Source organism: Oncorhynchus clarkii, chromosome 10 (genome assembly GCF_045791955.1).
Source record: "Oncorhynchus clarkii lewisi isolate Uvic-CL-2024 chromosome 10, UVic_Ocla_1.0, whole genome shotgun sequence".
Classification (NCBI taxonomy): Eukaryota; Metazoa; Chordata; class Actinopteri; order Salmoniformes; family Salmonidae; genus Oncorhynchus; species Oncorhynchus clarkii.
In genome coordinates, this window is record NC_092156.1 from 13,727,680 (window position 1) to 13,742,179 (window position 14,500).

General features: G+C 40.4%; 2 protein-coding genes across 2 annotated transcripts in view; both read left to right on the top strand.

The window, feature by feature from the left end:
* The first annotated feature begins 380 nt into the window (after positions 1 to 380).
* LOC139418033 (uncharacterized) lies at positions 381 to 9,017 on the top strand. The gene is made up of 14 exons (XM_071167131.1): positions 381 to 436; positions 775 to 913; positions 1,292 to 1,382; positions 1,581 to 1,635; positions 1,717 to 1,753; positions 1,888 to 2,013; positions 2,131 to 2,256; positions 2,535 to 2,574; positions 2,682 to 2,716; positions 2,853 to 2,941; positions 3,070 to 3,366; positions 3,482 to 3,543; positions 8,635 to 8,750; positions 8,863 to 9,017. Exons 1-13 carry the CDS (start codon positions 416 to 418, stop codon positions 8,645 to 8,647), a joined length of 1,131 nt encoding a protein of 376 aa, XP_071023232.1. The 5' UTR covers positions 381 to 415; the 3' UTR covers positions 8,648 to 8,750; positions 8,863 to 9,017.
* Positions 9,018 to 9,336: 319 nt separating this feature from the next.
* Positions 9,337 to 14,500, top strand: part of LOC139418035 (folliculin-interacting protein 1-like) — a 46,937-nt gene continuing 41,773 nt past the window's right edge. The window contains 1 exon segment of the mRNA XM_071167137.1: positions 9,337 to 9,483. Within this exon segment, the coding sequence (XP_071023238.1) occupies positions 9,395 to 9,483 (89 nt within the window). The 5' untranslated portion in view covers positions 9,337 to 9,394.

Below are 14,500 nucleotides of genomic sequence, written 5' to 3' on the forward strand. Positions count from 1 at the left end.
AATTATTTACTTTTAGATTTGTGTGTATTGTTCTGAATTGTTAGATATTACTGCACTGTTGGAGCTAGGAACACAAGCATTTCGCTACACTTGCAATAACATTTGCTAAATATGTGCGTGCATGTGACCAATACATTTTTTTTGATTTGGGTGAATGAGATTTTACTGCAGAAGAGTTACAAGATGTTTTGAATGATAGTGTCCCGTCCTCCAAGGCTGCTGGCCTGGAGTAGGAACAGATTACCAAATTAGTGGAATAGTGGTGAGTTTTTAATGGGTGCAATTTTTTCACAAAGTGTAATGAATTCATACTACAGAATAGTAGGCTGATATACAGCCAATACAGTAGGTGGCGCCATGCACCGATAATACTTGTTTGCGGACTGCGGTAATACCCCAGAAGAAGCAGTTGCTGATGATCCAGAGGTCTACGAAGGTTTGTGAATGTTAAAAAATAAAACTAGCTATGGCCAACGACAACGTTTTAATAATGAAATTACTAATTGTTTGTTCAAACTATCTTTCTGATTCGTTGGTTTGCTGGCTTTATACTTTAATCTAACAAGTGAAACACCTGCCTGGCCAAAAAATTAACAAACGTTGGCCACCGTTAGCTAACTACTGTAGCTAACTTAGCAGGCGTCATTATCGGGACACTCAAACACGTTCAAGTTGAAAGTTCATGCTCACCTTGACTTCATATTAAGTGGATGTAAATGCATCAATGAGCTTCGTACTCGTGTTTTGATTCAACTGTAACTTTTCTCTCCAAAGAATAATCGTGTTTTTGCTGGAATGGTTCGTTCGAAATGTCGGAGTGACGACACCATCACAAGACGAGAAGGAATGCTCAGCAGCAGCTCCAGAAGGCAGAGTGGCGATACGCCTTTGAAGTCAGGTTTCACAAGAGGCAGTAAGAAATGGGATGCCTTTCAATGACAGTATGCGCTACTATGATTATACCTGTCCTGCAGGCCATCTCTCCCCAGATTTCTTCAAGTGGTATCTTCATACACAGATAAGATGTAGCCATCTATAAAGTATGAAATAAACAGGTTCTGATATCCAGCTACACACGGATGTACATGCAGCACAACTGGTGGACAAAAAAGTTCAACAAGCCCAGTAGTATACTCATACCCAAGCAGAGGTTTTACCTTGCAGAGGAAGTTAAGTCTTGTTCATAGCCAATCATTAGGTTTGACTACTATGGTTGCTGATCACTTGCCTGGCAGAAGCAAATTGGTCTGGATGCCAGGCAATCTGATCAAGTCTTTTGTTTAAATTTCAGAACTAAAGCGACTCTTCCCTAAACCTCTCTGCGCACGGCCAAAAGGCCATGTTCTGTCACCTATAAATGAGTCAACATGCACTGATCACAGGTGAGCTGCTTCATCTGTTAACCAATTTCTAACAATCAGATAAGGGTTGAGTCCCAAATGGTACCCTATTCCCCATTTAGAGAACTACGTTTGACCAGTGCCATGGGTTGCCATTTGGGATGCAGACAGGTAAGATTTGTAGCTAGCATTAACGTGACTGTTCATTCCTAGTACATCCCATTATGTGTGCCTCAACAGATCTGTCTTGTCAACTGCTCCCTGGATGAACAGAATGCTGGAATCAAATGGAACTGTGAGTGAAAAGTCATTAAACAAGTTTGCATCAACTCTGATTCACTCGACTAACTTATCACTCTCCATTTTCTCTTTTCAGGAGAGCACAATACATTATAGCACAGAAGACGGTTCAAGTTGAGTTAGGAACATGTTTGTTTTTGTCAGTTAATGGATAAACCCATGCTCACTTTGGTCCTTCATGTTTTGGATTGGTAATTGCAAATGGGTCAAAGTTTACTATTGAACGTAATATTTTTTCTATGTGCAGTTTCACAAGTGGGTGTTTCCTCCCTCCTGTTGGATTGTGATGAGACTGACTCTGCTGACATCTCCAGCGATACTAGCTCCAGCAGTCTGCCCTCACCTGAGCAGTTCCGCAGAGAGAAAGTCTATGGTGTGTGTGTTGGTCTAGGACTCAGCAGGCACTGTAAAAAAGACCTGGCTGACGGCTCATGCCTTAAGAAGTTGAGTGACAGGGATTTTTCAATCCCATCTTTTTTTTGCGGTTTAGAAGAGATAGTGGCTTTCCCCAGTGAGGATATGTTGGACCTGAATGTAAAGAACTCCACTCTCCTAGATGTCAGCCATGCTGAGGACATCCACATGCAGCAGCCTCCTAACCTGTCCTCCATCATTGGTAAGAGATACAGCACAATGCTGGACATACAGGATGTTACCCCAAATGGCACCGTATTGACTTTATAGACTAGTGTTTTGACCCGCGCACCTAGAGCACCACTTTTGACCAGAGACCTATCTTGGGAAAATGGTGCCATTTGGGACATTAACCCAAGTTTTTGTAATTTTAATTATTATTATTTTAATTTTAAGGACCCTGAGAACTTGTCAACCTTGGAGAGGCTTAGTATTCCATGCTTCCTTATCTGCGCAAAATATATATTTTTTTCTTTGCAGACATTTCCCAAATGAATGATGGAAAAGATCAGGAAAAAAGGTCAATTTGATTGAATGGCTCGACTCTTTGTATACGATATGAAATTGACTTTTTCATAGAATGAATAGTCATTTATATTCTAACAAATAACCTTTATTTGTTCACAGCCGTTTAGCGCGACCCATTATAAGTACATATTCAGGTATTTGCTTATAATATATTTTATCGTAATTTTTTTAAATAACTAATAGTAATTTGTTTATTTTTTGGAGAAAAAAAACGAACAAAAGCAGGAGAACGCATATAGAACTGATTATTTATTTTCCATGTATTTGTAGACAAGCTGTTCAATGCCTATGTGTCAGTTGAAAGCACCCCCCTAGCTGGAGGAGTAACTGTGCCCTCAGTCCCAAAGAAAACACAAAGGGTATGAAAACACTCACCTGTCTTGTATTTCTCAGATTCTATCTGAGCTACAAGTGGCATGTAAAGAAAAACTGTGGCTCATCTGCAAGTGTAAGAATGTCAGTTAGTAATGAAGTCCTCCTCTCACAGCCGGTGACGATTAGACCCAGGAAGATCAAATGCAGGAAGAGAGTAAAATTTAGTGACTCTGTTACCACTGAGAAGATGGTAGTGAACAATGCGGAGCCTGTCAGTGACCACATGATCAGTGAGAGGACCAGAGACACAGTAGACAACAGAGAAACTGCTGCCCCTGAAGTAGTCCCTCAAGTCCTGAAAAGACCCACACATCACTCACCAGAACAAGCCAAGTTCTTTGACTTTGCAGATGAGAAAGAAAGAGAGACCTTCTTTCAAAAGTTGAGGCAGAGGTACTCCTCCATTAGGGTAAGCATTCTCTCTGAATGGTCAGTCTTTGGATGATTGCAGATGCCATGTATCAGGAATTTGCTCTCATAGTATGTTGTTTGACTGACCATGTCCTGGTACTTTTCGTCACCAGAGTATATTCGCCAATGTTGGTGGGCGTTCGACAGATACATTTGAAGATGAGGGTAATGTTTGGTAAGCACAATTTCTACATAGGATGAAATCCTGCAGATGTTAGTAAAATGGTTGGTTCCTAGGACAAAAATGTCTTGCAGACATGTCATTTTGGGGTATATTCAGAGGTGGAAACTTTCCATGGAAAAATATGAATATTAATACCATTTAAATGTAGATGTTTTTTGCATTGGATATATTTACCATATTAAATGGAGACAGAAACAAACCTTTTACCTTATCAAAAGTAGACATAATTGCAAATGATTAAATCCTTCCAATAGAACCCCCCTGTTTTAGTTATAAATTGAACTTTAATTAAATAAGTTGACTCTTCACATGGGATGATTTCACTGAACAACAAAAGGGAATATTGAATGATCCCCAATGATCCATCACATCTCCCCAAAAAACGTTTTCAACATACATCTGTAAAATGAGTCTAGAAACTAAAGCTTTGGTTGTCTTCCTCTCAGGCTTCCATGTCTTCTCCCTGGACCTCCTCAATGTCCACCTCTTGAACATCAGACTTTGAGGCCTCATCTTCACTTTCACTTTCCAACCTTGTTGACGATGGCTCGTTGTCAGGCTCAAATTTGCCCGGGTGGCCACCAATCTTTCAACCCTTGTATTGGTCAGCCTGTTGCGTGCTTTGGTGTGTGTGTGTGTTCCCAAACAAGGACCAGTTGCGCTCTGAGACGGCTGATGTTGGTGGGATTTGGAGGATGATGGAGGCAACTGGGTAGAGATCCTGAGATCCACAAAGTCACTTCCACCAGGTGACTGATGAGATATGTTGGCACGACTGCCATATTGTAACTCCATCCCAAAGCCCTTGCTTGGAAGTGTACTTTGCCAGACTGCCAAGAATCTTGTCCTCATCCAGGCCAAGGTGGCGAGACACAGTAGTGATGACACCATAGGCCTTGTTGAGCTCTGCACCAGACAGGATGCTCTTGTCAGCATACTTGAGGTCCAACATGTACACTGCGGTGTGTATGGGCTTCAGGCAGAAGTCATCACGCTTTTTGATGTATTTCAGAACGGCAGTTTCCTCTGCTTGGAGCAACAGTGAAGTGGGCAGGGCAGTACGGATTTCTTCTCTTACATCTGCATGCAGAGTCTGTACATCAGACAGGATGGCATTGTCTCCCTCAATCCATGCAATGGCTACTGCTATAGGTTTCATGAGTTTCAGGCTGCTTTCCACTATTTTCCAAAATACATAATCCAGGAGGATCCTCTTAATGGGCATGTCCATATCGGCAGACTGTGATATGGTCATATTCTTGGAGAAACTCCTTCCCCTCCAGGAGACTGTCAAACATGATGATAACACCACCCAAAGTGTGCTGCTGGGTAGCTTCAATGTGGTGCTATTATTCTTCTCACTTTGCTTGGTGAGGTAGATTGCTGCTATAACTTGATGACCCTTCACATACCTAACCATTTCCTTGGCTCTATTGTAGAGTGTATCCATTGTTTTCAGTGCCATGATGTCCTTGAGGAGCAGATTCAATGCATGAGCAGCACAGCCAATGGGTGTGATGTGAGGGTAGGACTCTTCCACTTTAGACCAAGCATCCTTCATGTTCTCATCATTGTCTGTCACCAGTGCAAATACCATCTGTGGTCCAAGGTCATTGATGACTGCCTTCATCTGCAATGTAGAGACTGGTGTGACTGTCCATTGTCTGTGCTCTTATAGAATACTGGTTGAGGGGTGGAGATGTAGTTAATTATTCCTTGCCCACTAACATTCAACCACCCATCAGAGATAATTGCAATAGTCTGCTTTCTCTATGATTTGCTTGACCTTCACCTGAACTCTGTTGAACTCTGCATCCAACAAATGAGTAGATAAAGCATGTTTGGTTGAAGGGGGTATTCTGGGCAAAGTACATTCAGAAATCTCTTCCAATACACATTGCCTGTGAGCATCAGAGGTGAACCAGTTGCATACACGGCTCAAGCAAGACATTCATCAGCATTTCTCTGACTCTGTTCCTCCATTGAGTCAAAAAAACTTCTGATTCCAGGAGGACCATGAGCTGTTGCTATCGATAAGGTGTCTGATTCATCATTTTCACCTCAAATAGAAGAGGGACTTTTGTCAGAGGTTGCTTGTTGTGAGAGCTGAGGGAACTTTATGCACTTGGCTAGATGATTCTGCATCTTTGTTGCATTCTTCACATATGATTTGGCACAGTATTTGCAAATGTACACAGCTTTTCCTTCTACATTAGCCGTAGTGAAATGTCTTCACACATCAGATAGTGCCTGTGGCATTTTCCTGTAAAGATTAGAAAAAATGTGTAAAATAAAAATAAATACAATTCCATGTACAGATAAATAGTTAAGCAGTTAGATTAAACAACTCCTTTGTAAGAAATGTTTTAAAATGCAACGTATGGAAACAGGTGAATTAACACTCCTCAGTTAGCAGGCTCAAGCAAGCTAAAACCCACATGGTAGCAAAAACTAACTAGCAGAAATTGTTAAACAAGTTAGAAATTATTTAAACACTGTAGGCTACTATTTACTAGTTAACAAAAAATCATGTACAGTGCCTTGCGAAAATATTCGGCCCCCTTGAACTTTGCGACCTTTTGCCACATTTCAGGCTTCAAACATAAAGATATAAAACTGTATTTTTTTGTGAAGAATCAACAACAAGTGGGACACAATCATGAAGTGGAACGACATTTATTGGATATTTCAAACTTTTTTAACAAATCAAAAACTGAAAAATTGGGCGTGCAAAATTATTCAGCCCCTTTACTTTCAGTGCAGCAAACTCTCTCCAGAAGTTCAGTGAGGATCTCTGAATGATCCAATGTTGACCTAAATGACTAATGATGATAAATACAACACCTGTGTGTAATCAAGTCTCCGTATAAATGCACCTGCACTGTGATAGTCTCAGAGGTCCGTTATAAGCGCAGAGAGCATCATGAAGAACAAGGAACACACCAGGCAGGTCCGAGATACTGTTGTGAAGTTTAAAGTTTAAAGCCGGATTTGGATACAAAAAGATTTCCCAAGCTTTAAACATCCCAAGGAGCACTGTGCAAGCGATAATATTGAAATGGAAGGAGTATCAGACCACTGCAAATCTACCAAGACCTGGCCGTCCCTCTAAACTTTCAGCTCATACAAGGAGAAGACTGATCAGAGATGCAGCCAAGAGGCCCATGATCACTCTGGATGAACTGCAGAGATCTACAACTGAGGTGGGAGACTCTGTCCATAGGACTACAATCAGTCGTATATTGCACAAATCTGGCCATTATGGAAGAGTGGCAAGAAGAAAGCCATTTCTTAAAGATATCCATAAAAAGTGTCATTTAAAGTTTGCCACAAGCCACCTGGGAGACACACCAAACATGTGGAAGAATGTGCTCTGGTCAGATGAAACCAAAATTGAACTTTTTGGCAACAATGCAAAACGTTATGTTTGGCGTAAAAGCAACACAGCTGAACACACCATCCCCACTGTCAAACATGGTGGTGGCAGCATCATGGTTTGGGCCTGCTTTTCTTCAGCAGGGACAGGGAAGATGGTTAAAATTGATGGGCAGATGGATGGAGCCAAATACAGGACCATTCTGGAAGAAAACCTGATGGAGTCTGCAAAAGACCTGATACTGGGACGGAGATTTGTCTTCCAACAAGACAATGATCTAAAACATAAAGCAAAATCTACAATGGAATGGTTCAAAAATAAACATCCAGGTGTTAGAATGGCCAAGTCAAAGTCCAGACCTGAATCCAATCGAGAATCTGTGGAAAGAACTGAAAACTGCTGTTCACAAATGCTCTCCATCCAACCTCACTGAGCTCGAGCTGTTTTGCAAGGAGGAATGGGAAAAAATGTCAGTCTCTCGATGTGCAAAACTGATAGAGACATACCCCAAGCGACTTACAGCTGTAATCGCAGCAAAAGGTGGCGCTACAAAGTAGGGGGCTGAATAATTTTGCACGCCCAATTTTTCAGTTTTTGATTTGTTAAAAAAGTTTGAAATATCCAATAAATGTCGTTCCACTTCATGATTGTGTCCCACTTGTTGTTGATTCTTCACAAAAAAATACAGTTTTATATCTTTATGTTTGAAGCCTGAAATGTGGCAAAAGGTCGCAAAGTTCAAGGGGGGCGAATACTTTCGCAAGGCACTGTATGTCATATAAAATATATTCACCCCAGCCAGTATTGTAATCAAAACCAGAAAGCATGTAGTTCTTGGCTCAGACAGTGTAGTAGTGTGAGCTCAATAGCATCTCATTAGTGTGCAAGATCTTGAGAATCAGCTGTACATGTGATGGAAGAATGCACTGTGAATGCAGAGGGTTGCAATTCTATTGAATTGGGGATAGTTTAACCAAAATATGCCACAAGATGTAGAATTGCCTAGTGTATCCCACTAAAAAGGTTCACTTGTTATTAGCTAACTTTTTTTGAAGAATTTAAGCAAAATTCCCGGGCTTAACTTCCCATGGGAAATTTCTGACAGCCCTTTGCAGACCTAGTCATTACCCATGCCCCTCTTCTCGAGACCTTTCATTGCGTCCTCTCAAGTATTTCCATAGGTAGGGCCAGGAGTTTTTCCTGACCAATGTGACCGGACCTGGGGTGTATTCATTTAGCTAATTCTGTGACAAAACCTTTCTTAAATGGAAGCAAACTGAACAAAACGGGGAGGGACCTACTTGAATAGAAACTCTCGCTTTGCTCCTGTGTGGCTAAGTTGGTATGGTGGGACCAGTACAGAAAAAAGTATGAACATTTATTCACTCACTACTGTAAGTCGCTCTGGATAAGAGTGTCTGCTAAATGACTAAAATGTTAATGTAAAATGCTCTGTTTGCTTCCGTTTTCAAACAGTATACAGTTTCTGTAGGTAATCCGCCCCAGGAAAAGCTATTGGCTCTAGTTATTAACTGTAAATTGGGCTCAAGTTTTTTCCTACCCGGGAGAAATCCCTGCTGCCCTATCCATTAAATATTATACAGTTTTGTTTTTATGATTTATAAAAATGGTTGAGTTTGATTGATCTGCTGTTACTTTTTTCCATTTTCATTGTTATTGAATATTGTGCTTTATTCACTCTGCAGTTCAAAGATATAAGTACCAAGTAGTTAAAGGGCTGAACCATCTGTGCAAAGTGTACCACTTCCAATCCTCCAGGAAGTAAAGCTACCACAACTTGTAAAAGCTGTCATCAATACAGGTGAGAAAGCAAACAAACCACATTGTCTGAAGCTAACATTTTAACCTTATCTTACATGCCATTTTCTCTAAGCATTAATCTCACAATACCCATTTTATTCATTCTCTTTTAGGACACTTCTGATCCCTAAAGGTTTTCAGTCCATGGACAGACAGGTTGTTGTGGTTAAAAAAATATATTTAAAAAATGAAATTCTGTTGCTGTAATATATAATGTAGATAATGTAAATGTTTTATTTAATTAACATAATAAATTGATCAAATTACAGTTCTGCTGTATTTGAGCTTATTATTTGACTAAACATGTGAAATATATTTCAGGCATAGAATTGGATTGTGATGTATACAAATTATTTATAATGTTTTAGGTGTTGAATGTACATTTTTATTTGGTGTCTTGTGTTCGAACTTTCAGCCAAAACGTAAACAGAGTGATTATTTTGACCACGTGGTGTTTGGCTAAAAATATCATCCAATCAAGTGTTTTCGAGAAGGAGCAGTGGATCGACGTCCAATCAGAAAACTGTAGTGGGTTTCCAAGCAGTTCGTGTGACTAATGCCTGTCATATGACTCTGCCACAAATGGGGTTAGTTTTAAGGAACTAAGGCTGCACTTGGATTTGGAAGAAAGCGAGACTTTCTAAAATGCCTCCAACTCTTTTTCAGAAACTTTTTAATAAAAGAAATTCAATTTCGCCGCCCCCAAGATGCAACAAAGAGGACCCCGCGTTCAGGTTTGTGCGCATGCTATCTACATTAAACTGCAAGCTGTAGCTAACGTTAGCTGGCTAGTTAACGTTAGTTGAGCAGCTCATTCTCTTGTGCAAGTGGAGCAGAAGTTGTCCGGAGTATTAGGTATTAAGATACAGTTATGCAATCCGTAATATGCAACGTGTTTTAACCACCTACCGTTCTGATAACGACAGCTGTAAAATGACCTTAATTATTGCCACCTGCTAATTAAGTTAGCTAACCCACGCCAATCACATCGTGAAATCGCTTGAGAAAGACTGGGTCTTTGTAGAAAATATGGCAATGCCTCTACTGTTTTGTTGGAAATTACTTGAATCTAATGATAATATTTTGTGTTGTGCTGGACAGGGTTTCTTTGTCGCGTTTACTTGCAGTGAAATACATTATTAGAATTATGTTTAATATCAGTGTACACAAACAACAAGAATGCATAACTAGCTAGCTACAATTCAAGATTATTATCATCACTTGGTGCCAAGTACAACGTGCATGCATGCTACTGTACCCAGTCGCAGGCACAGTAGCTCTGTACGTGCAACGGTGCACGTGACTGTTCAATGGGCCTCTGACACCTAGATGGCTGGTTAACTGATGTTGCACTGTGAAGGCTCTGTAAATACTGTAGTTGTGCTTTACTTTCTCTGATTCCCATGAAATTACAAAGCATTGGTGGCATTGACCTTCTGTTACTGCGCATTGGGAAATATTTTTTTATAAATTCTTAAATACTGCCATGTCATTTTTTTTGGATGTCATCTATGTCATGCCAAAATATTGAATGTTTGAATTATAGGCCTATAATTTAAATGTGAAGAAAAATGTCAGTTGGATTCTATTTGTGTTGCTCATGAGACCCTCCGATGCTAAGTACCCTCACCTATATGTGTCAACCACATTCTACAGCCAAAAATATTTGTCTGTGATAGATAAATGGAGCGTAGTGCATTTTGCCCTTTGACTTCAATTGGGGCATGGCTTACTATTCCCATTCTGGCTCACACGACAGTACATTTCTTTGGCACACAGGCTTCGTTTATCAGACATGCAGGACTGACAGATAGTTCACTGTAACACTCACTCCAGCACAGGTCTGAAGAAGCAACACTTTGGTGTCTAATTTAATTAATTTGCTTTTCTGACAGTGACACTACTCCGATACTGACACCTGTGATTGAGCCTTAAGATTTTGTGAATTACCTTTCTGAGCAAACTTCTCATCTGGAGCAGTTTGTGAGGGCGCAAACATGCTTGGGAGTGAGATGTCACTGTGCCGCCTACTTCTCAACGGCTCTTCTCTAAACCCATAGTCGTGTATCAATCTGAGACAAGTAAGGAAAAGTTCATGTTAAGGAGTCTCTGTTGGACTGGGCCTGGAACAGCACTGCCACATCAATGCACTGTCCCTCCCTAAGAATACCAGGCAGGGCAGCAGGTTGGCTGATCCTCTGAGGAAAACCTAAACAGCGCTCATATTTCCTTGGCTATGAGTGACCCAAGAGCAGCATACTGTACATTGCTGAGAGGTCCCACCCAGGGGCTTTGTTTGCTCCCCTGCCTGCCCCTGTTGCAAACTTCCTTCCTGAAACCACAGCACAGCCTGACGTGTGGACTTAACACACTGCTCCTTCCCCAGCCAGATAACTGTAGATTATGAATGCCAAACTGATATTTTCAATTTCTGTTTGTCTATTAAGCCTTTAGCTATAGTAGTGAAATTGGTTGAGAGAGGAGAAATCTATGCTCAAGTTCCTTCTCCTGGCCCTCTGCACATAGTTTCAAAACAGTGTGTGTGTCATGTGAGGGATCATCAATCATGTCTGCCAGAGTATCACATGTCTGTATTCCCCAGTCAGTCACAATCTATAAAAGTAACTGCCAGGTTAGATGAGGGAAAGTTATTGCTTTTTTATTCCCAATGTCCTCCTTCCCCTGTTTTGAGTAATTGGTTTGGCTACCTTGTATTTAAAAAAAAATAAAAAATAATATGAGTTTGGCTAGTGAGTGTGTTGCATCTCAGCAGACAGCTTGTCGACATGTTCTTCCTATACAGGCTATTTTAAGTGGCCCGGAGTTCTCAGAACAGCAGTCATGGTAAAGATATATTTATTTTTCTCCAGCCCCATCCCTTAATGGGAAAACTCCACCCAATCTTTTGGTATTAATTTCATTAGTCCATTGTTGACGCAATCCCAAAATGTTTTGCTGGTCAGCAATCAAGTTTTCAAGATATGTAACTTTCAAAATACAGAAGTCACCCTATACTTTGCATTTTGCATAATATGATGCTGCGTTTTGTGTCATATGATGCAAATTGCATCATGCGAGGATTAATGTATTTTTAAAGTTACATGTCATGAAAACTTGATTGCTGACAAGCAAAACATTTTGGGATTGTGTCAATGGGCAAACAAACACCAATACATACTTTCCTTTAACTTAGGGCTGTCTTGTTCAACAGAAAGTTGTCAGTTCTTTTGACCAATTGTTCGGTCAAAATGTCTGACCACGTATTTCTCAATATATGGACATGTTTTTTAATAAAATCAACTATATGCATTGTCTGATGCTTTAAGCTTACGGTGTGAAATAAGACAAATGCCTCAAGGGGGCGCAAGAGGTCTAGACCCAACTATTGTCCTCCTGACTTTCGCAGATTCTGCCATTACTCTCCTGAAGTTGCCGGTAATAGGCTACATGGGGAGTCGGCAACCTTCTCATGCGGAATGCCAATTTATCTTATTTCTACCAATCTGCTCTCCACTTATGGTTTTCATATGCACATTTTCTTGAAACAGTTTCATTTATAATGTCTTTATATCTCAATCATTGTCATGTGATTAATCAAAATTATATCTAAATGAAAATGATACAAACCTAAAATTACTTCTATTGCCAACTATGTAAAAAAATAAAATCAAAAAAAGCCTACATAAAGCCAACAAATAACATTGCAGCCTGCCGGTAGAAAATATCCTGATGTAAAACATTGGCTACACATTGGCTACACATGGCCTGTCTGCAACCAACTTGAAACATTGTATCAACTTGGGTCCAGCCAAAGCTTGTGCTTTGCTAGCAACATTGTATAAAATATTCTGGGCCCACAGTTTCCTGAGCTCAGGACAGACACAGCTGTAGGCTATTTGCGCAAGGGATAAGAAGCTGTGCTGGACTTGAGCAGGAGCTCACCGGAGCTGAGTACCGGCACCTCAAATGTTCTACTGCTTGAGCTCCTGTTCCTTTTTAAATTATATTTGCTCAAAAGTGTTGTGGTGCTCCTGCACCTAAATAGAAACAGTACCAGCACCCAAAATGAGTACCGGAACATATTTCAGTCCAAGTCAAGCACTGATAAAAGTAATCAGGCCGGCCTATTTTATGACGTTTCCACTGGATTAGAGAATGACTTTTCACCTTTCACACTGAGTGTACCAGTCAAAGTTTTGGACACCTACTCATTCCAGGATTTTTATTTTTTACTATTTTATACATTGTAGAGTAATAGTGAAGACATCAAAACTAAGAAACAACACATATGGAATCATGTAGTAACCAAAGAAAGTGTTAAACAAATCAAAATATTTTATATTTGAGATTCTTCAAATAGCCACCCTTTGTCTTGATGACAGCTTTGCAAACTCTTGGCATTCTCTCAACCAGCTTCACGAGGTAGTCACTTGGAATGCATTTAAATTAACAGGTGTTAAAAGTTAATATGTGGAATTTCTTTCTTTGAGCCAATCAGTTATGTTGGTGATATACAGAAGATAGCCCTATTTGGTAAAAGACCAAGTCCATATTATGGCAAGAAAAGCTGAAATAAGCAAAGAGATGACAGTCCATTGTTATTTTAAGACATGAAGGTCAGTCAATATGGAAAGTTTCTTCAAGTGCAGTTGCAAAAACCATCAAGTGCTATGATGGAACTGGCTCTCGTGAGGACCGCCACAGGAATGGAAGACCTGGAGTTACCTCTGCTGCAGAGGATAAGTTCATTCGAGTTATCTGCACCTCAGATTGCAGCCCAAATAAATACAAACATCAACTGTTCAGAGACAGCATGAATCAGGCCTTCATGGTCAAATTGCTGCAAAGAAACCCATACTAAAGGACACCAATAAGAAACAAGCAATGGACATTAGACCGGTGGAAATCTGTCCTTTGGTCTGATGAGACCAAATTTGAGATTTTTGGTTTCAAACGCCATGTCTTTGTGAGACGCAGAGTAGGTGAATGGATGATCTCCGCATGTGTGGTTCCCACCATGAAGCATGGAATAGGAGGTGTGGGGGTGCATTGCTGGTGCCACTGTTGGTGATTTATTTAGAATTCAAGGCACACTTAACCAGCATGGCTACCACAGCATTCTGCAGCGATACGCCGTCCCATCAGGTTTGCGTTTAGTGGGACTATCATTTGTTTTTCAACAGGACAATGACCCAGCACACCTCCAGGCTGTGTAAGGGCTATTTGACCAAGAAGGAGAGTGATGGAGTGCTGCATCAGATGACTTGGCCTCCACAATCATCCGATCTCAACCCAATTGAGATGGTTTGGGATGAGTTGGACCGCAAAGTGAAGGACAAGCAGCCAACAAGTGATTAGCATATGTGGGAACTCCCTTCAAGGCTGTTGTAAAAGCATTCCAGGTGAAGCTGGTTGACAGAGTTCCAAGAGTGTGCAAAGCTGTCATCAAGGCAAAGGGTGGCTACTTTGAAGAATCTAAAACATGTTGATTTGTTTCTTTTTTAGTTACTGCATGATTCCATATGTTATTTAATAGTTTTGATGTCTAAACTATTATTCTACGAATATAATAGAAAAAGTCAAATTAAAGAAAAATCCATGAGTAGTAGGTGTTCTAAAACTTTTGACTGGTACTGTGTGTGTGTGTGTTTGTGTGTGTGTGTTTTAGTTGAGCAGTAACACAAAACAAATAACAATTGACCAGTCGACGAATTGGGGTCAGCCCTACTACCTTGAATTAAAATACTATCC